We start from the raw sequence: 24,666 nt of genomic DNA on the forward strand, positions 1-24,666 counted from the left end.
ATGAAGCAGCATACAAGAGCTGAAAGCCCCTTGCATTGGCTGTATTTGACAGCACTAAACTGTACTGGCCATCCTCACAATGGTTGGTTTGGTAAGCAAAAGAGGGAGTGGTTTGTTTTTTTTTCTTACAGGTGAGTGGTATAAAGGAAAAGCAGCTAACAAAAGCATGCTATTTGTCACAACCTGACTGCGGGAGATATCTCACCAGAACATGGCTTTCCAATACTATAAATTGGATCACAGGCAAAACTTCTCTTTGTATTAGGGAGGGATAACTTCAGCAAGGAGTGGCTGCATTGGTGGTTTGTATTTATGTGGATGTGTTTCAGGCTTCAATATAAAAAGGACATCATTCAGAGCATACTTGCTCCTGCTAGTCTGAGAGGGAAAGGCACACCCTCCTTTCTGTCATTTTAAAGTCAATAGAAGTTGGGCACCTAACTCCTTTAGCCACCTGTGAAAAATCCCACCCAATATTCATCCTAAGACATTATGACTCCACCACAAAAAGAGGGTCCTATTTTGTCTTTTAATGTTGTCATGGTAAGGGCTAAGGAAAACTTCCATTAATGTAAAGATACATTGAAATGGATTTTGAAAATATTTCCCATTCAATAATAAAACAGCCCTCTGGAAAAACCCCATCACTGTGAGGTTTTTTCTTTCTCGGATTAACTGCCAGTGAAAAAATATTTGATCTTGCACCATCGAAGACCTGGAAAGTTTTGCTAACAACTTTTCTTGAACAGGAAAAATGAAGTTCAGGATACCTAGTACATCTAATTGTTATGTCATTTACCTGATACTAAACTATTCCTGAAGTATCTTATAAAAGCTATTTGCTTAATTTATCAAGCAGTGTCTCAAAACAACTTGTGATATCTACACTTATTACAGGTACCTACTTAGCAACATACATTTCTAGTCTTACTGTACTTTCAGTGTGGCCCTCACACTTTGTGAAGGTTAAAAATAAAATACACACAAGATAGGCTGCAAATAATCCACACCCAGGACTGTAATGTTCAGTACAACAAATAAAATATGTGAAACAGCAGTTGTCAAAAAGGGCACATACTTTGTTTTCCCTGCCAGACTACTTTTATTGTGAGGTTGAATAATCCCAAATTAGAGTGCCTAAAAGTAGTTACAGACATGTTCGGATCCTAATTAGACACTGGGCTAATTAAATGCAAAATTGAGTGAATATCTTAATAGCTTTACTGCTAATATTACTTATATGATGGTATCATCCAAAATGTGACAGGCACATTCCAGTCACAGAAGGAAGTGTCTGCCCTGAAGACCTGAGAATCTGAGGCCATTATTTTGCAAGCGCTTAAGCTTATGACTTACCGGTACTTTATGCATGTGAGCAACCCTATTGAATTCACTAGAATAAAGGCCCTAATCCTGCAATCATGAAGGCCTTGTCTACACTGCCACTTTACAGTGCTGAAACTCTCTCACTCAGGGGTCAGAAAAAACACCCTCCTGAGCGATGCAAGTTTCAGCGCTGTAAGTGGCAGTGCAGACAGTGCTCCCAGCACTGGCAGCCGTGCTCCCCTCGTGGTGGTGGTTTTTTTACAGCAGTGGGAGAGCTCTCTCTCAGCACCGGTGCTGCGATGACACAGCTACATTAATAGCTTTAATGTTGTTAGTGAAGACATATCCTTAAGCACTTACTTAAATTTATACACAACGTCCTTTTGACAAATGGGGCAACTCAAGAGCGCAACATTAAGTATGTGTATGTAGGATTGGGGCCTACACAATTCTCTTACTGTGTAATTCTATAATAAAATTAAGTCCGATAGACAGCACTGCATTTTTCAGGTCTTTAAAATGTGCAAATACAATACTATTTGAAAAAATCTAATTTTGAAATGTACTTCCGTCTAGATCCATAAAATTAAATCAAAATAAATTAAGAGGTTCAACGCAACGTATAGAATTTATGGTTGTGTCATAAGTTCCATTACAGATAGTCCCTGTAATTCCTTTACTTTACATCCAGGTGTAATTGAGGTGCATGAACCAAAACTTTATTTTTAGATGCAATACCCTAGGTATCACACTCCCACTACCTTACATCATCTTCTTACTCTTCTTTCTTTGCGTACATTTTCTTCTTAGCATCAGTTTTTCCAGCATTGTAATATGAAAAAGGTACTTCCACATTAAAACATTCTATAATACTGCAATATACATCACGCTATAATTCTCATTATTGTATATACAGATTAAGTATACTATGTATATGTAATTCATTACTTAAATCTAATAACTTTACTAATTAAAAATCCTCTCTATGTTATATTGTCATAAGACACCTTGTTTAAATATATAGTATGTTACAAGATCTATTCTGATTACAATATTCCATTATATAGTTCACACATTAAATAATCCTGAAGAATTTACCCCAAACTTCTGGGCTGTTTATGTAAACACATTATTGGAATTTACAAGTATAACTAATGTTATAATTTGTCATGCAGGATGAGACATTCTTGGTCAGAGATTGTTCAACTAAATCAAGTGCTGAACCATATGTTTTGGTCATATATTACGGAAACAAGGTATACAATATTAAAATACGTTTTCTGGAAGACAGCCAGCAATATGCATTGGGAACAGGGCTCAGAGGAGATTATGTGAGTGAAATACCATCTGATATTCTACTTTATTATTTACCTGTTGCACTTAACAGCTCTAAATACTATAGGGGATTAATTAGGTAATTAGTGTTGTTCCCCAGGGGTCTATACTGGGACCAGTCCTATTCAACATACTCATAAATGATCTGGAAAAAGGGATAAACAGTGAGGTGGCAAAATTTGCAGATGATACTAAACTACTCAAGATAGTTAAGACCCAGGTAGACTGTGAAGAGCTACAAAAGGAGCTCTCAAAACTGGGTGACTGGGCAACAAAATGGCAGATGAAATTCAATGTTGATAAATGCAAAGTAATACACACTGGAAAACATAATCCCAACTATACATACAAAATGATGGGGTCTAAATCAGCTGTTACCACTCAAGAAAGATCTTGGAGTCACTGTGGATAGTTTTCTGAAAACATCCACTCAATGTGCAGTGGCAGTCAAAAAAGCAAACAGAACGTTGGGAATCATTAAGAAAGGGATAGAGAATAGACAGAAAATATCTTATTGCCTCTATATAAATCTATGGTACGCCCACATCTTGAATGCTGCATGCAGATGCGGTCGCCCCATCTCAAAAAAGATATATTGGAATTGGAAAAGGTTCAGAAAAGGGCAACAAACGTGATTAGGGGTATGGAACAGCTTCCATATGAGGAGAGATTAATAAGATTGGGACTTTTCAGCTTGGAAAAGAGACGACTAAGGGGGGATATGATAGAGGTATACAAAATCATGACTGGAGAAAGTAAATAAGGGAATGTTATTTACTCCTTTTCTTAACACAAGAACTAGGGGTCACCAAATGAAATTAATAGGCAGCAGGTTTAAAACAAACAAAAGGAAGTATTTCTTCACACAACACACAATCAACCTGTGGAACTCCTTGCCAGAGGATGTTGTGAAGGCCAAGACTATAACAGGGTTCAAAGAACTAGATAAGTTCATGGAGGATAAGTCCATCAGTGGCTATTAGCCAGGATAGGCAGGGATTGTGTCCCTAGCCCCTGTTTGCCAGAAGCTGGTAATGGGTGACAGGGGATGGATCACTTGATGATTGTCTGTTCTGTTCATTCCCGCTGGGACACCTGGAGTGGCCACTGTCAGAAGACAGGATACTGGGCTAGATGGACTTTTGGTCTGACCCAGTATGGCCATTCTTATGTTCTTATACAATACCTAGCATAAAGAAGACTAACTTGTTAGGTGTTTCTTTAAAAGTTTCACTTCAGATCTTTTCATTTCAAATAGTAAATGCTTGAAATGCTGACAAATAAGTCACAGGAGTAATTTAGGGCCTAATCTTGCATGCTCAAATTCCCATTTTAAACCATCAGGAATTTTTCCAGTTCTGGCCTATATAGTTTCATCCACGTGGTTCCAAATGACATGTACAATTTTTTTTAAATAATTTTCGCTATTTTTTCAGTTTTTACTTTATGCATCGGACAGCACTTTTGAGGCCTGAGTTCCAAGGGCAGATTCCCAAAGTTTCAAACATTTTAGTACATTTTAGTACATTGGAAAAGAAAGACTTATAATATGATCTTATAAATGCAAACAACTTTGAGGAAAAGATCTTACAATGATTTGATAGAAGTGGGAAGGTAGACATATCAACCTTGTCATCTCAGCTAATGGAAAGACCCAAAAGTCAGAACTCATAAGTAGGTTCTAATCTGTGCACAGAGAGCACATGCCCACCCTAGACTGTGGATCTGCATCAAAAGTACTCAGATTACAATGCTGTTCCATTTTCAAAAATAAGCATTTGAATAGTCTCTCGGTTCTTATCACCATAGTGTATAAGACTGGTTGGTTTTAACAAAGTAAATCTATAACTTTCAGCATGGAAATCCTGCTGGATCCTGGCAAACGTCCTTTCTGTGTAAAGCCACCAATTCTCCGTCTGGCTAGTTCCCGGGGGCAGACGACCTGGGCAGGAGGCTTAAATCCTCCATTTTAATGTTGGCTATATATGTTTTGCTTTGTTTTTAAACTTAACTAAAATAACTTTCCCAGAAACCAACATGGAAATTGACTTAAGTCTCCTACTGAACAGCATTTCTCTGCAGTATTGGGAAGCCCCAGAGAAGAGAGACTCCCAAGAGAAGCATTTCTTTCTATCACACCAGCACCTGCCTTGGGAAAGGGGGGAGGGAACTGATGCACTGAACTGGGGGTAGAGGTGCAGGTACAGTGAAGGATCAGAGGCACCATGTACTGTTCATCAGAGCTGCCTCTGCATTTCAGATGGAGTAAGCAGGAGGATTCCAAAGCTGCTCTTTCTTGTTTATTCTCTTCTTAGTTTGTCTCAAAGAGGTTAAAACATTTATAAGGCTTCAACAATTAGAGTAAAATTGCAGTCTGTAATTTCCCTGTCTGCTTAAATGCTTTTCAGAGGTATTTGGTACAAATGAATATATTGTTAAGATAAGGTTAATTCCATTTTTGTATCTGGGAGACAGAAGGAAAAAAATAGATGCAGCCCTAGTATTCAAAATCTGTACTTTGCCATCCTCTGTCCAATTCCGCATCTTCACTTCTTTAAAGGATAACTCTCTTCTGATGGAATTTTTCTGCAGCATGCTTTCACTTTTGGATTAATTTATTTTACCTATTTTTTTAAACTCAATTAATTTAATCCAGCAACTCTTTTCCATCCCAAATACTGGTTTTGATCTTTCATATACAGATTGTTAGTTGTTAACTAATGTAGATTTTATCATATATGTTCTTTTTCATACTTTTCCTTGGGAAGTTTTCTGAGAAGGAATCGATTCCACTTAAGCATCTATCCAAGGATACCATTAGGCCTTACGTCTCTTTATGAAAAAGAACTGTGTTGACTAGAGTTTGGATTTATCCTAGAAAACTGTTACCTCTCTATTAGCAGCACGGTGACCAACACCGTGTGTCTAAAACCTCATGCAGTTAAATTGGTACAAAGCCATAATGCAATGAATACAAGCAAAAGAGAAAACAAACCAAATTTAAAATCATAACTTTGTTGGTGCCTTTTGCTGGCAATTAAGCCACAGCTGTACATATTTACATACATATTTTGTATATTAAATTGAGCTCACCTGAGGGCCCGATCGTACAATGAGCCAAGCATCTTCTGGGAGTTACTACTAAGCAGTCTCAAATCTCATTAAAGTTAACGAGGGTGGGAGATGCTCAGCACCTCACAAGATATTCCCAACTGGTTAGTTTAAAAAAAAAAAAAAGGAGGAGGAGGATGTTTTTATCTTACTTTCCTCATAACAGCCTAAAGTATCCTGCACTGAATGTCAATTTTAGTTTTTTAGATAGTTCAGTAAATAATAGATTAGGAACGCGTGTGTATGTGTGTGTATTTTATTTATATATATATAAATCAGTCGTTTTATCCCTTATGGACAATGCCACACTTTAAAAACACACACATGTTGCTGTTTGCTGGATTTTAGGTTTCATTCCAAGGGTCTAAAACCCTCTGCCCCTAAAAAAGAAAGCTACTGTGTCCCAGTGTAATATTAAGCAGGGAAGACTACTGGAGGTACAAAGGGGATGAAATGGGGTGGGAGAATGTGTGGGAGAGGTGGGGGGGGCGTTATTTCTTATATGTGGTCATTGCTTTGGTTCTTCTTACCTGTTTCATATCAGAAGATAAGGATTTTCACCATTTCTGTGTTCAATTGTTTAATGTTTTTCAGAAGTTTGATTCTGTGCAAGAAATCATTGACTTCTACACATGTGTTCCCATTATACTTATTGATGGAAAGGATAAGTCTGGAATCCAGAGAGAACAATGTTACCTAGCACATCCTTTTAAGTTGAACAGAAGATGCTTCTTACCCTAAGTGATTTCAATCTGTTTGTATAAATGTAAAAATAAGAACACTTTAATATTTAAAATGTGTAGAAATTAGATTAGATTTGAGTTCAACATGAATACAATGAAGAGTTCTAATTCTTGAGAAAAGTCTATGAAATGTGATTTTTCATATATGAGACTAGATCAAATTGTACTCTGCTGTGCGTGATTAAAATTAAGTAATATACAAAAGTGAAACTTCAAATAAAGGGTGTTGCAGCATGTACAAATGTCATAGTACAACTGCACAAAAAGGTATGAACAGCAGCTAACTTCTGAGCAATATTTTCCCTGTCTTGCTGATAACTGATAAATTGTTTTATTGCTTATATTAACAAAACCTCTCTGTTATTTGAAAAGTCACTAGGAATACAAAATAAATCCATGAAACAAAACAATGTAATATATTAGAATTTCATTACAAAATATTCCTGCATTTAAACTCAGAGAAGTTGCATCTAACTTGGCACTTATACGGTTTAACCTTTTCACTACTGGTGCAGACTGCAGGTGGGTTTCAAACAATGGAATCACCTGCTCAGTAGGGGACCAATCCAATATCCATGAAATCAATTACAGTCTTTCAACAGACTTCAACAACCACTGGATCAGACTTTAGGGCTGGCCTCCATGAGCTAAGTCTTACTACTAGGGATGACTAACAGTAATTATTCTTTAGCTCCAGCAACAGAGGCTTGCATTTAATTCCCAATTCTTCAAACCCTTATGGAGGTAAGATTATTCATGCAATTAGTCCCACTGAATTCATATCCTTTGCAAACTTGAGAGAAAAATCATAGTCAAGAGGCACTAGACTAGAGCATAATTCTGGCCTTTTTAAAAATACACACACTAAAGTTTGTATAAAAAGGATTTTACACACACCATTTGAGATTTATAAGGTTTCTGTAGGTTTCAGAGTAACAGCCGTGTTAGTCTGTATTCGCAAAAAGAAAAGGAGTACTTGTGGCACCTTAGAGACTAACCAATTTATCTGAGCATAAGCTTTCGTGAGCTACAGCTCACTTCATTGGATGCATACTGTAGTTTAAATTCAGCTTGAATGTATAGGGCAAACCTTGTTTCTGATGATTAAAATGTAACAGAAAACAGAATCAGTCATGGGTCCTTTAACAAATCAGGAACAAGAAACAGTATCTTGTCTGGCAGGATGCAGGAAGAAAATTGTTACAGAACCCAAATAGGGTATTCCAACCCCTGTTCTAACTTCTACTGGGCTCATCAAGGTGCAGATCTGCCCTGAGAATCTGAAAGCCATAACCAACTCCCAGACAGCCTCTCTCCTGGAACATACTCCATCAAATGAAGCTCAGGACAGAGAGAATCTGGGTCACACTCTTTATCTCAAGTCACAAAACTATTAAAATTCCAGAAGGAAAACTATCCAAATACAATACTACATCAAAAAATAAATAAATAAATAAATAATTAAAAAAAATTTAGATACACACCCATCTGGCCAGAATTTGGATGGCCTTGGCAAGAGAAAAAGGCATGAGATCTGCTGTCAAATTTTTATATCCACCATACAATTCAATTTACTAAAAATGTTCATGTTAATACAAAAACACTTATATTTTGTAAATTTAATACAGGGAGAACAGTTACATGTAGATTAACAAATGAGATACAAAGAACAGTCTTTGTTTACTAAAATAAGCAAAGAAAAACACCCTAAACCCATCTACAATCTGTTTATAATCCTGCACGCAGCACAATTTTTAAGAATACAAAATTGATTAAAGATTAAAAGATGTCAGTCATATTTTGCCAAACAAACAGAGGATTCAAAAGTATTTCCTTAACAGCTTCTACAGAAACTCAAGTAGGTTCAAACATCTGTCTGGGTGGATGAATGTAAGTGAGAACGAATTTGGCCAGAAGTGGTTTTTCGTATGTTAGCAGTTTCAATATTTATTAAAATCTGATATGACAGATTTAGAATTTGAAACTATTTTCACAATTTAAAAAATTGAAACATGATGATGTTTCGCTTCAAAGAACACAAAGTGAAAATCTCTACTGTACCAGTCTAAAAAAATATAAATTCCTGTTTCAAAATAAGAACGGTCATTTAATTACTGAAAAAAACAGAGATAATACAAACTGTATTCCATTAAACAGTTTAGCCTTTCACTATGATACAAAAAGTTGCAAAGTAATACAAGATCTCCTCTCTGAAAGCACCAAATATCTAAAGATTTTAATATTGTATTGCAAAATGGTCTGACAGAAAAGTTTCACATAACTGTTTTTGTAAATTAGACCCAAGTCTCAAGATGTGCTTTATAGTTTCAAAATATTTACATTTCAATACAGATATAGTACATACCTTATCAAAACCATGTTTAATTTTCTAGAGTATAAAAAAACCAAAAAAATATTCCCAGATTAGTAGGTTGTTGCGGGGGCTGGAGGGGTTGTGGGGTTTTTTGTTTTGTTTTTTTGTTTGTTTTTTTAACAAAATGTGTTTTTCCACTGTTAACAATTAGGAACTACAGGCATTTATACAAAATTCAAATGTATAATATATCTCCAGCATCAAATTAATTATTTTTTTACCTGTAGAAATGTGACTGCAAAATATGTGCTCAATTCATCACTTGCTGTACATGAAATTTAAAAAAATAAAATGGTTTACAATTTGTGACAAGATAACCGAGAAAATTCTATACATGTACAGTGGCCAGTTATTAAACTTCACTATCAACCATCCTCCTTCCCCACTAAAAACTCACCTTCATTCAGCAAGGCACTTAGCACATGAATCATCCTATTGACTTCACTGAGTAGTCACACAGCAATCAATGGGAGTTGATTAGGCATGTGCTTATTATTATTAGTAAGTAGCTTGCTGAATTGAGGCTTACATGTGTAGATTCTAACATGCAAAATCTTCAAATTTAGGATGTCAAAACAAAGATTCTACAGAAAATGTGGATAGGTACTGGCAATGTAGAGTTCTGCAACATAATCTCTCTTTTTCAAGGCAGCAGTTTGGTTCTCCAGCTAGTTCTTCCTATCTATGCACTAGCTGCTAGGCTGGCTGGGGTCCTGGTTAAAGGCTCTATCCTGAAAGTGTACATTTCTAATTGGATTACACATAGCACTGATCATTATGCCCTACAGCATGCACAATCCATCGGAATCACATCATGCCAGCCAGTAAAGAAGCCAGACCTCATTTCAAGCACTTTAAGTTTAGCTTCTGCTTGCTTGCACAGTAAGTAGTTACCTGTGTCCTCTTCCTGCTCTTACACTTGTGTGGCACAAGACACAACTTGGCCCCTGACTGTACAACACAGAATTAAGCTTTCCTTGCCATTTCACATTGTGGGTCTGATTCTGATCTCACCAATTGCTCACTTACAGTGGTGTAGCTCCACTGAAGTCAGTGGAGTTACTTCTGTTCCTTAAAATTGGAGTTTAAATCAGATTCAGCACCAGTTTTTTCCCCACTATGGCATTTTTTTTAAAATTTGCTACTAAATTATGATGCACACTTTTTTTTTTATTCACAGGAGTCAAAGATACTCTTCATTAGACTTATGCCTGACCTCTGAACCACTAAGCTGTAGTAGTAAAATCAGACTGAATTCAATTAATTTCACACAGGTCATATAGTTGGATATTTTAAATCCCTATTGACCTCGCAACATAACGTTACTGCATATAGTGTCCTAGTGAAGAGAATTGCACTAGAATGTTTTCAGAGCAAATCATTTCCAGGTCTCTTTCAAAAAAGCAAGGGATAGCCATAACACTTATTTCAGGCATCCAAGTGCTATGTAGTGTTTAGTGCTCAAGAGTGGCTTCTCATACAGTTTATAATTCCTATTACCACTCTCCCACCTGCCAAATATAAAAACCCTCCAGTAAAATATTTACTGTCTCCCTTTCCAAACAAATTAATGGCACTCATGTTAAAATAAGAGCAGTAAACTGACAGTTTCTCACTTGTGGCTTTCTAGAGGAAGAAAAAGAACATCCCAGCCTTTGGTTGCTTCTATCAAATGTCTCTGTCCATGACTTATCCATTCTTCCTGGTCTACATATATCCTTCCACAAAACCAACACTTAAACATACACTGCAGTGTTTTAGCTGGTGAAGTTTCCACTACCCGATAGTTGTTTTTATGGGTCTTTTTTAGCTTCATTTTTAAAAAGTTCTGCTTTTTCATTTGGCTTGTTGTTTCCAAGTTCTGAAACGTAAGCCGTTTATTATACTGTTTCACACCAAGACAACTACTCGTTCTTTCTGATAAAACAACTTTCACAATATTGCCTTTATACTTGTTGACAATTTTCATTATATTAATTACCTCTGCTGAATCAACATCAGGATGATTTAATACAACTACAGGCTGGTTACGACGAGGACATTTTATCAACTGATGTTCTCTAAGTGGTACAAGCCTAAGACGCCTTGCTGTCAAAAGAGGCATCGCCTCAGAAATGCAACTGGTTTCTGAGTAAATTCTTGTTTTCTTCTTAGACAAATAATCCCTGGACTTTGCTTGTTTTACCTTATTTTTAGGTCCAAGTTGATCCTTTGAAGTAAGTTTGCTCTGCTTACTTAGCTCATCACTTTTTTGATGCAGTAGTACAAAATTTTGTTTGCTATTACTTTTTGCATTAGCCTCTCTTTTTGGTCTGTGCCTAAGTGACATATTTTGATTTCTGGACTGCTCATTAAGTTCACTCTCATTTGGCAAAGGTAGGTTACTGCTTAGTTTCTCAGAAATGCTGAAAGGAACTGGTCGTGGTAGAAACATTTCATTACAACACATCGTAGCAGATGACATTTCGTTCTTATCTCCTGCTTCTTTTGTGTTCTCACTCCTAGTGACATTCAGGACCTTCAGCACTGTCCCTTTTGGAATGAACACTGGCGTAGCAATGTGAGTGTTTTTAGTCATTCTACTTTTAGCTTTTGTTGTAGCTGACCGTGATTGTGATGGTTGTTTATTACACAGTTCATTACCAATCCCACCATTCTGCGGTGTTTGAAGTGAAGATGCAAATTGTTCCAATTCAGTAGCAGGGACTTTTTTTTCAGAGTTTGCTAAAGTTTCCTGAGGCAACGGCATCTTCTTATTAGAAGCACAACATCTAACAGGCATAGGTGAAGCAACCAATGTAGATTTCACATTACACTCCGCAGCGGACATCAACTGAGCAATCTTTCTACACAACATTGTTGTTGACTTTTTATTGCATGCAGTATTATCCCACTTGATTCCCTCTGGGATGTTTTCAGCCCCAGAGCTAAGGGAAAATACAGATGAAATGACAGGACCCTCAGGAGGGCTGTCCTTATTTTCTACATTCTTCAATTCTAAAGCTTCTAAAGGATTATTTTGACAATCAGAGATCTCTCTGTTTAATTTACTTAAGCCAACACTGGATTCCTCTAAAGATGCACTTTTATTTAAAGAGAACTCTCCCCATCCTTGAGAAGTTTTAAAAGATTCTTTAACCAAACAGGTATCAAACAAATGTGTTTCCAGAGAGCTAATGATCTGGCTCCTGCATTCTTTGTCATCACCGTTAAAAGGCAATATGTCCTTTTCTCCAAGGGCAGGAGATGAAGAGGAACTGTTGCTCTTCTGAGCCGCCTGCAACAAAACAGTCTGGGATCTATCACTTTCAGAGGAAGCAGCATATGCACATGTGGACATGTCCAGAGTCTCTTTAGAACAGTATAAATCATTTTTTGCGTATTTTTCCTTATTTGAGGATTTAGGACAACTTATTTTTGATTTATCCTGCCTAGGTACATTTGAGTTACAGTCAGAATTGGAGGAATTAAGACATTCAGAGTTCTTTTTGTATTTATTATCCGAAGCAAGCATGTTACTAACACTAGATAAATTTACAGTTGCTTCAGTGGTTAATTCATTTTGAGCAACAGAAGTTATTCTTTTTCCTTTCTCTGTTTGTTCTGCACCTTGATTCCTGAGTTCCTCTTCTTTACAGTTTATAGGTTTATTACTTGTTTCTTTCAGAGGAATAAGTTTAAGAACCAACTGCTGTGTGCCATTCACTATTTTTATGTCTAATAACTGAGCTAAGCAGTTAGAAGGAACTACAAGTTCTGAAGGTGCAATCACTGTTAATGGCATTCCCGGCTGTACGGGCTCTTTTTTTGGAGAATAAACTTCAACTTCCACATTTTGGTTCTCATATATGTTTACTTCAGCTGGTTCCAATACAGTTTTATCTCGGACTGATGTCGTACCTAGGCTACATTCTACATCGCCAGACAAACAAACTGTTTTGTTCATTTCATCTTGCATTTTGCTGCAAGTTGTACTTGATGATAAATCTGAAGGCTCATTCCGAAGAGGAATTTTTTGATCACACTTCTGCTTTTCAGAAAACAAAGTGCTTCTCTTTGGTAAGCAAGATCTCTTTTGCTCTTGTTTTGTAACTATATTCATTGGCCCCTTCTCAGTAACTGTTTCATGTACTCTTCTGGTATGTTTTACTATATAATCATGCCTAACAGCACCATATTCACAGTATTCACATTGATATGGAAAAGTTCCAGTATGTTTCACCAAATGCCGCTGGAATTCTCCTTTGGTGTAGGATACATAGCTACAGTGGGAGCACACAAATTTAATCTCCTCATGCTGAACTACATGCTTTTTATACTGCAAAGGATCCTTTGTTGAAAATCGACATTTATCACAGTAATATTTGTCTGGTTGAAAGTTTTTTACTTTAAATGTTTTCTGAGTTTTACTTAGGGATGGTTTTTCTTGATTTTCTAAATCTATGGCAGTGGCACTGTCAGCTACACAATGGAAAGTCGGTGGCGTATTCAGACTGCAGCTGCCGCAAATGAAACTTTTGTCTTCAGTCTGCCTGGGTTTGTTATGCTTTAGGAAGTCATGTACTGGAAGTTTCTGCACACTTCTGCACTTTATACAAAGGACCAATGGCAGCTTATCCTCAGCTTCAGCCCCTTGATAGACACAATTCTGGCCTTCAGTCCCTTTTGGTTGATTTGCTTCATCCTCATTGGCTTGCTTTGGAGATGTAGTCAAAGAATTATTTATGTCATTAACTTGGCTTGTATACAGTTTTGGTAAAATTTCCCTCATTTTCTTTATCTGCATTTCAAAACAAGTGGCTCTTGCCAGTTTAGTCAAATACAATGGCAATGGACACAAACAATTTTTATAGTGACAGTCTCTCAAATGCGTTGCTTAGCTATCATTCAGGCAACTGCTCTGGAGAGTGTGTATTTTTATCTTTATGAATAAGTATTGCTTCAAGTTCTGAAACCATAAAACTCTATTTTCAGTTCTCTACTGGATTCTCTCAACTTGCAGCACTAAAAAAATAAAAGCGAAAGACTGGGTCAGTTAGTGAAAAAACACTTTGAAAAACTGTTGTTACTTGGTAAGTAAATATTTGCAGTATAATAAAAATAGCTGACTGTTGAAATACAGTTTGCAAATCTGTTTCTCTGCTTTATTAGGCATATAGTACATACAACCATTAAAGTGTACTCAATGTATTCTTTCACAGGTGCTTACATTTTGCAGCTATAATCTGTATTATATAAAATTCACACAATACAGTGTTATGTGTTTTTTTTTAATTCTTTAAAAAAAATGAAATTTGACATAAGGTTACTGAAGCAGAGAGAAACCTCTCTGTCATCTGAGAGCAAAAGCCAAATTATCAAATGGACACTAGAATACATTTCCATGTCTTGTTTATGCCGAGGACTGAGAAGAGGTAGGTCTAAAATTTTCTGCCCTTACTCATTCAAATCTACCTCAATAGTCTTTGTATTTGTTATCCATCAAGATCACATTCCTAATTACCATGAGTTTGTCTACACCAAGGGGATTTTTAAGCTATTTGGAAATGCTTCAAATATGCAACCTCACTAAAGCAAAGTTCTCTTAGTCAGTGTCAAAGTTTCTAATCAAAATAAATTTGGATTATCATAAAAAAGCATGTAGCTTACAGTTGGCCAATCCTACCACTGATAAGGAAAAACCAGTTTATTTGATGTACATTTTTTTATTATTTGTATTGCAGTGCTGCACAAAGACCCAAGTCAAAACCAAATCCCCACTGTGCTAGTTACTGCATAGGTAGAGCCCTTCATGGATACAAATGTATATCCACGGATATAAATCAGTATCCGTGAAACTGCAGAGCTCTCCCGGGAACCACAGTGGCAAAAGGAGCAGAACGTGGGGCTGTCACTCCCAGGAGCCAGTGCCCTGCTCTGGCAGCTCCTCTGGCACAGCTGTACTACCCCCAGCCTTGCTCCCATCCCTTCCAGGCAGCTGTCTGCGTCTTCTGTCTGGGGGTGTGCGTGCCACTTAAACACAAGAGCGCGACCAGGGATGGCTGCCAGTGAGCCTGGTGCCCACCTCAATGGGTGGGGCTGAGGGCTGTACAGCCACGCCGGAGGAGCTACCAGCACAGAGCACTGGCTCCTGGGAGCAGTAGCCCCACGTTCCACTCCTTTCGCCACTGCACTTCCCAGGAGAGCCCTGTGGTTCTGCAGATACCGATTTATATCCATGGCTGTCCACATCTGTGGGTATAAATTTGTATCCACGCCGGGCTCTATGCATAGGCATACGATCCCTGCCCTGAAAAGATTACAATCTAATTTGAATACACAAGATGCAACAGGTAGGAAAAGGAAAAAAAAAACACACACACACACACAGTGGGACAGAAGATGGAGGACAATGGCAAACCATGCAGCATTAGCCTACACAAAATGACAGGTTTCAGAGTAGCAGCCGTGTTAGTCTGTATTCGCAAAAAGAAAAGGAGTACTAGTGGCACCTTAGAGACTAACCAATTTATTTGAGCATAAGCTTTCGTGAGCTACAGCTCACATCCAATGAAGTGAGCTATAGGTCACGAAAGCTTATGCTCATATAAATTGGTTAGTCTCTAAGGTGCCACTAGTACTCCTACACAAAATGTATTTCACAACCTGATAGTTCCAAAATTCTTTGAACAACAACAAAGAGCAACAGAGTTTTTTCCTGTGGTTTTTAAACTTCATGTAAATAGAATCTGATCCTCATCTGTTGCCTAGATTGCGAGAAAGCTGATATGTTAAAAAATAAAAAGTTTTGTCCTCAAAGCATGCACAAAGCTCAATAAAGATTAATGACATAGACTCTCCTTCTGTGTTGCACCTACCCAAGTAGCAACATGTAAAATCCATTCACATCTTCCCTGTACAAGCATTTCTATATATGTAGATGCCATTGCATAATGCGTATCTAGGTACGGAGACATTTCTAGATGATGTTGCATAGCAACATATCCGTCAGGAGTCACCCTCTCCCCTCCCCTTGCTTACTTATAGGTAGTTAAAGTTTGGGCTATTGCCCCAAGAGCATGATGTTGGAATTACTTAGTAATATCATATGAAGGCAATGCCCATGTGAAAGAGGACACTTTTACACAATGATATAAGTCTTAGTGTCAGCCTGAACTTTGGTCGGAATGAGTTCCAGAGACCTTCCTTGTGAATGCACTGTGAGTTCATTTGATCTTGAATCTGTGTTCCATCCATTAGCGTTCTTAGGAAATACTGCCATGGAAAGGGATTGATTCTCAAAGATATCTTGGTTTTAAGTCCATCCAGGGCTTTGAGGAATTACCTCAATTTTTATGAAAATCAAATGGCAGCCAATATAATTGATAGTACTGTGTTATGTACTTTTATTGGTTCACTCCACTTAGCAGATTAGATGGTATGTGCTGAATAAAACTGTAGTTTGCTGATAGCCTTTTGGATGAAGCCAAATTGTAGTAATCCAGTCTCATGTGGTAACAACTGTAGCTAAATTCACATCTGGAAGCAATAGCAGACTCCTGCGCAGCCAAAGGTTGGCTGTTGTACAGCCATCTGGATGTCTATGAGTAGGTTTTATGACTCCAATGCTTTGACAATATTGACAATTGGAGGGTATGTGCCCTCATTAGAGAACTAGATGAAAATTCCTAGTTGTCCCACATAGGTTCGTCTCTTTTCATACTAGTATCACGTCTGTCTCATCGAGGTTGAAGATGAGCAAGCCACTTTCCATCCAAATCTTTATTTCTTTTGGACATAAATATGGCAGGCCTACTGCTGTGTTTCAGGTCAAGAAGATGATACAGCACTTTACTTGATGTTTATATTGGTGTTAAATTTAACATACATTTTCTTCAAACCTTAACTGTTGCATCCACACAATTGTTTTGATGCTGTCTGCAGCACTGAAATCTTAATGAAACTTTATCTCAATAGCAAGGATGAAATGAACATAAATGTTCTGATTGTCAATCCTAAGCGTTTTTAAAAAAAAACTATGTGTAACCATCCATAGACAATATAATTGCACTCAACCAAATAGGGAAACAAAACCTTCTGGCTTCAGCTGCCAATTACATGATCACAAAAAAGAGCATTAAAAACTCAAGTGTTTTCCTATGCTATTAAAAAAAACCTAGCAAGGCAATTTTCACAAAATATGAAAAAATGAACAAAAGTATATCAAAGAGGCAGGCCTTAGCAGAACACGAGAGATTTTGAAGTTTTTTTGCAACAAAACTATTTAAAGATAGTTTTGAGTTAATAGACATACAACTGAGCTATCAGTTGAAAAGCTGAAAGTCTGATACAGTAGAAACTGAACTGGGATATTTTCGATAGTCTATTGTCCCTATTGAGTTTTCTGAACTGAACAGACCTTATATTTAGAAGAAATCCTGTATTTAAGCATGTGGCAAACCCCATGTTCAAATTCGATTTGTATTAGAATCAAGAGAATGAAAATAAAAAGAATCATTCAAATAGTGTTCTGGGAGAAAAAAAGATTAAACAGCAATCTGCTGTCTTAATGACATGCCCTATTTTCTTTGCCAAGTCCCATCACTGGTTATTCTTGAGTGCTGAAAGTCCAATCTGGAAGGTTTTGGTGTGAAGGGTTCCGTTTTGTCATTGTGTGGGATAGAATGAATGAGAAGAAGAGAAATATAGATGTTTTACTAAGATGCGAGAATATTCCAGAACATGGTGACTATGAATTGTGCAAATCCACACAGTCTCAGGAGGCAACATACTGCCCATTTACTACATACCAGCATGACAAAGTATGTAGAAAAACTGGACACTTTGTAGCCTACCTTTATACTCTTCAAAGTATTCATAGAGATACAATGCAGAAGGTTAACTAAAGGAAACAGTTTCTTCAAAGTGCAGCATAACCCAAAAGAGCACAGAAAAGTACGGATGACTATAAAATCCAAAGGTATCATTTTGTACGTCTGGTCATGTCCAGCAGCAGCCCATATAGCAAAGAAAATATTTAAAGAATGGAAGAGAAGAGAATACTGAAAATGTTATAATGTTGTAATATAAATCTCCTGAAATACTGTTTTCAGTTCTAACTGCTATCTTCAAAAGATGTAGAAAAGTATTAATAAATTTTCAGAAACAATATTGTACTAAAAAGCAAGTGAGCCACCAAATTATACCAATGGAACTTTCTCTGGCAGAAATAATGGTGTAGAAGATATTTTGTTTCCAAATGAACTTCTAGCCATGCAGCACAATACTTAATGTACGTGGAGTTCAAAGTTCTTCTCTCTTTAAAAATAAATAGAAATATCAATACACCAGATTTTTTTAAAAGCAAAAACCATACACCAGTTTTTAAAGCTTGCCTTTATTATAACATATACAATTATTTTATATTATTTCACATCCTGCCAACATGTAAAAAAAATAATCTCCATTTGAATTATATGCAGAACAATTTATTGGGACCTCCTATAACGTGAATTATACAAAATATTAAGTTAAAAACAAACTGGACATTTTTAAAGCATAGCTTAAATGTATTTTGTCCCATGAAAACAAGAATGTATTGTAAATGCACTGCACAGTATTCTAGGGCCCCAATCCTGTACTGAGAACTACAGAGGTCTACAACATTGTTCAGTGAAGGACCAGGGCCCTCAATTTACTTATATACAAAATGCTGCTATCAACCTCAAGCAGAAAACTACAGAGTAGTCCTATTGCAGTAACCTGACACACGCACCTTGAGATGCTAAATATTTATTGCACCTATAGTTAGTTACCTTTGTAAAAGGTACTTGAGATACCTACACTTGTTTATGATTAGATGTATAATTGCCAGCCTTTAAAATTAAATATCAGTTTTCTGTTGCACACATTTATGCCCATAAAAATAATCCTTCAATAGTCTAAGCTTGTTTAACCAGGGTTTAGTATTATACTATTCTATACTTACTAATAAGTAAGGGCTAATAAGAATACAGTAAAGAAGCATGGCATTGAAGAAAACAGAGAACCAAGGGTATGGTGAAGGGTATCCAATTTTAAAAGTATGTATCTCTTAGACCCAGACACTGGAAACATTTTATTACCATGAGTAGTCCCATTCACAGTCTTCTTAGTAGCAGCTATTGGAAAATATACTGCAAGACATTTAGCCAAATCTGAGTTAATGCAGGATTATTCCCTACAGCATATTAATTATAAATCACTATTTGTGTTTAAATCCTTTGAGGAAATATATTAATTCTACTACTGTCTTAGGGGAGTTTCTTTTGAAACAAATTACAGATAGAACAGATTTCATTTAATCATCTATTCCAGCTCTTCCCCATAGTATTTTATTGTTAATTTGTATATTAATGCCATGCACTAAACCTTCCTCAGTAGCAGAACCACTAACCAAAGTTCCTATTCAGGACCAAGACAAAAGATTCAATAGTAATCTTGGGACAACAGAGTAAGTGTCGATGGAAGGGCTCAGAAAAAGCCTAACCCCATGGCCACACACAAAATTGCTGAATAGCCAGAAGTTGCACCTATGTGGGCTGTGCGCCCAAGGAAACGTTACTGGGAACCGACTGGAGCAGACAGCCTGCTCCCTCCCTGCACTTTGCAAGGCTCAAAGCAGGGTCCCTGATCCCTTCCTTGGGGAAAGGAGACATTTCTCGCCGCCTGTAACTACAAAATAAAAAGGGGGTAGGAGGGGGAAGGTTTTTCCCACTAATCCCCGCAATGCTCCGACCGGCCCAGCGAGGGCAGTACAGCCAGCACGGAGTGCGGCAGCAGCAAGTCCCACCACCCCCGCAGCGACGAGTGCAGCCCCCGCCTGGACCGCAGCTCGGGGGACCCCCATTCCGCCGCCCGTGACGAGGCGGGAGCTGGAACAGCAGGACACGGGGCTGCAGCGCCAGGTCCCGCTGCTGGGGACTCCTCCCACGACGGGAAGGGAGGACGCAGCCTCCCCCTATGGCGGGATGGGGAGGGTGTCCCCTTGGGGCCTACTCGAGGGGCTGCCTCCGCCCGGGAGGGAGAGAAGGGGGGGCTAGGACAGCCCCCACCTCGGGTCACAAAGGGGGGAGCTGAGGACCCCGAACACCCACAGCTCAGCCAGCAGCTCATGCGCCCCCCGCCTCCCTGCCGCGGAGCTGCCAGCAGCGACCCCCATCCCCCCGCCTACGCCTCCCAGGGGGGCGCGGGGCAGCAAGAGCGCCCCGTTGCCAGGTACTTACCCTCCGTGGGTGAGCCTGCGCCCCCCACGCGCGCTCAGAGCGCGCCGACGCGGCTCCACGCCCTGCGCCGAGCGCAGCAGCCAGCGAGCGTACAGCGGAACTGACCTCAGCGCCCCCCCCAGCCGCCGCGCCGCCCGATTGGCCAGCGCCGCCGCCCCACCCCGCCCGTGGGAGAGTAGAGCTCTACAGAGCCGCCGGGAGCCGGGCGGGCGGCAGCAGCGGCGGCGGTGGAGGGTTTTGTTGGAACGCGCCGAGAGGCGGGCGCGCGGGCTGCCGGTGCCACGTGGGGCTGCCGAGGGCCAGGTCTGATGGAGCTTCTGAGCCTCCTGCCCTACGGGCCCGCTGGGCATGGCAGAGCTCTGCTCGGGCGCGCGGGGCGCTCTGCGCGCCCGGCGAGGCCCAGCCCCGGCGCTGGGGCTGGGTAACAGTGTGTTCGAAAGAGTCTACAGTGTTTCCTTCGCATGGGCCTGTAACATGGTGGCTTTCGAGGTTGCGGCGCCTACTTGATACATGGAGGGGCATAATAGGGATGAAAACAATCTGTTGCAACAGGCGATTCACTGTAGCTTCCCTGGGGAGTAAAATAATTCTTTAAACAAAGGAACACTGTGGCAGAATAGTGGGTTCAAGTAAAGTCAGTCAGGGAAATAGTGTGAATTCGGAACATATAGCAACTGTAAAATCAGCGAGATGTTAAATTTCTCTCACAAACGGACGTTTAGTTTTGTATTGCCCCCGTTTTAGTCTTTCTTTTTCCTGTGATTCTTTGAGAGATGCATTTGTTTATAAATAAACATTTGCAAAGCACTGGGCACTTCACTGTCATTTTAAATAATCAGGTACATTACTGTTCTTTACGTCTAAAACAACATTTAAAAATAATTCCTCTTATGAGGGGAAGATGTAGTAAGCATGACACACTATATAGAGATGTTCTGCAGTATTAAAGCACAATGGTGTGCAACATGAATACATGCAAAAATGTATGACTGAATCAGTAGTTAAGTGAATTAAAGCGAATTTTGAAATGCATTATAGTATCTCTATAAATATCACAAAAATACTTCCAAAAGGAACAGTATACATGGAAATATGAATATGCAGGGCAAAATATCTGCATAAACTTTATTCTCATATGTTTGTATGTAGTCTTACATTTTCATTTGTTAAAATGTTAACCACAGTTTTGGCTCAGATGATGAGCATTCCCAGAAATAAGGTTTCTGCCAAAATCAAAGATGGTCACATCAGAAAAAGCTGTTAGTAATAGCATGAGGAAAGGTTATTTTATTCCAAGGTGATCGTATTACAGTAGTATGTTATTGCAATTGCTCTTTTAAATATCTCATCACTGCCATTGACTCATGCGTAACACTTATCAACGTGTATTTCAGTGGGACTACGCAGTAGGGTGATGAGCAGGATTTGCCCTTTAATTAGAGTTCAGTAACAGGATGATGTATGCTTTTACTTTTTATTTGTAGTGGAAACTGTCAAAACAGCTCTTCTTACATGTTATTCTCAGGCATTTTCCAACCAAATCTAAATTTCATTTAAAGGGACACTGAAAATTGGCACAAAAATGTGGGTTTTACAAAACTGCAAGACATTTTCTCCTGCAAAACATTACATCTCTGGTAAGGTGTGAAATTGGGTATCCCACTACTCTATTTCAAGACGAAGCCAATTTTTACTTGGGCTACATGGTCCTTTTCGAGAATTTTCACCATATAATAGAGTCTGTCACTACATAAGATCACATCAGTGGTGCAAGGGGATTTTAACTCTTACCAGTATGGTACCGACCCCGCTCTCCCTCACAAAAAATGTTCTGTGACTAGAACCCTGTGCAGATACATAAGAATGGCCAGAACAAAGGTTCATCTAACCCATTATCCTGTCTTCCAACAGTGGCCAATGAACAGGGAATCATCAAGTGATCCATCCCCTGTTGCCCATTCCCAACTTCTAGCAAACACAGACTAGGAACACCATCCTTGCCCATCCTGGCTAGTAGCCATCAATGGACCTATTCTCCATGAATTTATCTAGTTCTTTTTTGAATTTTACAAATTTATACCTGGCAGATGTGGATATTCATGGGTAGAAATGTGTATCTGCGGAGCCGCAGGGCTCTCCCAGGAACCGCAGCAGCAAAAGGAGCAGAATGCGAGGCCGCCGCTCTCAGGAGCAAGTGCCCTGCACCGGCGGCTCCATGCCCCCAGCCCTGGCCTCTGGTGGGGCTGTGCAGACCCCAGACAGGAGATGTAGCTGTGTGAAAGAGCTGGCGGCAGTACAGCCGTGCCAGAGGAGTTGCTGGCGCGGGGCACTGGCTCCGGGGAGCAGTGGCCCCATGTTCTGCTCCTGTCGCCGCTGCAGTTCCTGGGAGAGCCCTGCAGTTCCGCAGGTACCGATTTCTATCCCCAGATATCTGCATCCACTGGTATAAATTGTATCCATGCAGGGCTCTACAATTCATTCTTGAAAATGTGTCTTTCCAGTACGGCGTATTGTCTTAATGTCTTAATGGTCCAGCATACCTGGCCATACTGACTTACCTGCACCATTGGCTCACATACACCTGATCAAGGTTATATTCAATTTAGCAAATATCTATTTTGGTTGAATGGGTCCTATGACTGGGACTTATACGGAGTTGTATTTTGTGAGGCAAAGTGTCATTCAGTTCCCATTGACTTCCTTGGGAACCAAGGGCTTAGCTCACCCTCAGCAAGATCCAGATATACACATTGCCTCTGCTGGGCTCCCTTAGATTTGGCTCAGATGCTTGCTGCGCTTTTTGGCTCTTCAAGCGAGAGAGGGAGGAGAGAAGAGAATGGTGCTACCCTTGCACCTGCTACCTACTGGCAGTACTAAAATGGGGGGCTGCCCTCCCTGACCTTTCTTACATACCTTTGTTACCCCAAAAACAGAATTTAGATACCCCTTAGAATATTTTACCTATTGCCCCCTTCCAGACTTACCAAGGCTTCCCTCAAAACAGCCCACCTGTTCACCAATCTGTTCTCCTAAGGTATGGGTCTCCAGGGTGGCTAAGGAATATCTTGGGCTTGCCAGGGGTTCCCTGTTTCAGAAACTCCTCAGAACAGCTCAGACCTGTTATCCCCAGACGACACATATACAGCCCTCCTTTTATGATTGATGCAAGCAGTGTTCCAAAACAAGGCCCCCTTTAACACAAATCCTTAGCACAATAACAATCTAATACGCTAATCCCTTACAAGAGTTAAAGAGCACCCCAAACCATACTGTCTTATAATTTGAAATGATGCTAAGTGGCTGTGCCCTATTTCCAATGGCCAGTTCTTCACAGGTCGCTGACAGCTGTTCTTAAATGTTCTTTAGGTCTTACATGTATAAATTCCTTTCACAACACAACATATATCTTTATTAACACATGCACACACACATACACTAACACTATTCGGTACTGTAGCTATAACTATAACTTTGTCTGACAGACTTACTTCGTTGACTATGCTGCACTGACTGTGCACTCTCTCTCTCTCTCTCTCCTCAGCTTCTCTCTCTGGGTCTCCTCTCTCAGACGTCTCTTTCTCTCCACACCATCTCTATTGTCTGTCTCTCAACTGCCAGCTGACTTTCATACCCTTCGGTCAGAACTTTAGATGCGTGACGTCATCCTACTTGTTTACCTGCTCCTTCTAACAGTCAGTTCTATTTTTAGACTTGTGATCATTATTTCACCCGCTGACTTCTTGTTTACCACCTTTTCCCCCACCAATTTGGTTTTCCTGTCACTTCTATAGTTCCATCTAATGAATGACTCCTGCTGATTCAAAATGGAAGCCAGAGATACAAAATGGAGTCTGGGGACTTTAATATGGAGTTTCTCTGGTATCATTTTGATGTGAAAAAGTTAAAAATGTTGATAAATAATCATCACAAGAATTGCCATTGATGATGTCATAGGGTACAGATGCTGCTGTGTTTTTTGTTTGGTTTTGTTGCTTTTGTTTGTTTGTTTTCAGTGTGAGCCTCACTGACTGGCTCAGGATTGCAGGGCTTGTGCTATAGGGCTAACGGTGTAGATGCTTGGATTTGGGTTGGAGCCTGGGCTTTGAGACATGGCGGAGGGGTATCTCAGAGCCCGGGCTCCAGCTGGAGCAGGAATGTCTACACTACTATTTTTAGCTCCATAGCGTTAGCCCCCCAAGCCTGAATCAGTTAACCTGGGCTCTGGCATTTGCTGCCATGGTTTGTTTTTGTTTTTTTCAGTGTAGATGTGTCCACAGAGGCAGATCAGTGGGGGCTGGGGGCAATTCACAACTCACAGAGGTATTGTTTCAATTTCTCTGCAAATATCATTGCACTGATTACACTTGGTTGACAGTTTCAAGATTTTCTTCACAACCAGAAGGGTTAGACATGTTTTTTTAATCAAAATCTGAGAGTCTGGCACACAAGCTAGCAGTAGTTCACATAATTAAAGCCCTCTTAGTCATACGAATGATGAAAATATTAAATTAATCTAGATAAATCTGAGATGATG

The 24,666-nt window shown here is 39.3% G+C and overlaps 2 protein-coding genes across 2 annotated transcripts in view; one reads left to right on the top strand and one right to left on the bottom strand.

The window, feature by feature from the left end:
* Positions 1 to 6,513, top strand: part of CLNK (cytokine dependent hematopoietic cell linker) — a 103,082-nt gene extending 96,569 nt beyond the window's left edge. The window contains exons 19-20 of the mRNA XM_074951674.1: positions 2,502 to 2,657; positions 6,367 to 6,513. Coding sequence (XP_074807775.1) covers positions 2,502 to 2,657; positions 6,367 to 6,513 — 303 coding nt within the window. The remainder of the gene's footprint in view (positions 1 to 2,501; positions 2,658 to 6,366) is intronic.
* A 1,415-nt stretch (positions 6,514 to 7,928) lies between these two features.
* On the bottom strand, positions 7,929 to 20,246 carry ZNF518B (zinc finger protein 518B). Its single transcript, XM_074951673.1, has 2 exons — positions 20,133 to 20,246; positions 7,929 to 13,893 (listed from the first exon to the last, which is right to left on the bottom strand). The coding sequence occupies exon 2, from the start codon at positions 13,673 to 13,675 to the stop codon at positions 10,502 to 10,504; it is 3,174 nt and encodes a 1,057-aa protein (XP_074807774.1). The 5' UTR covers positions 13,676 to 13,893; positions 20,133 to 20,246; the 3' UTR covers positions 7,929 to 10,501.
* Positions 20,247 to 24,666: the final 4,420 nt, after the last annotated feature.

The sequence above is a fragment of the Natator depressus genome, chromosome 4 (assembly GCF_965152275.1).
Source record: "Natator depressus isolate rNatDep1 chromosome 4, rNatDep2.hap1, whole genome shotgun sequence".
In the NCBI taxonomy this organism is placed as follows: Eukaryota; Metazoa; Chordata; order Testudines; family Cheloniidae; genus Natator; species Natator depressus.

Bases quoted from the DNA above. Each gene is read 5' to 3' on its own strand.
- ZNF518B (XM_074951673.1), bottom strand. From the start codon at position 13,675: ATGCAGATAAAGAAAATGAGGGAAATTTTACCAAAACTGTATACAAGC.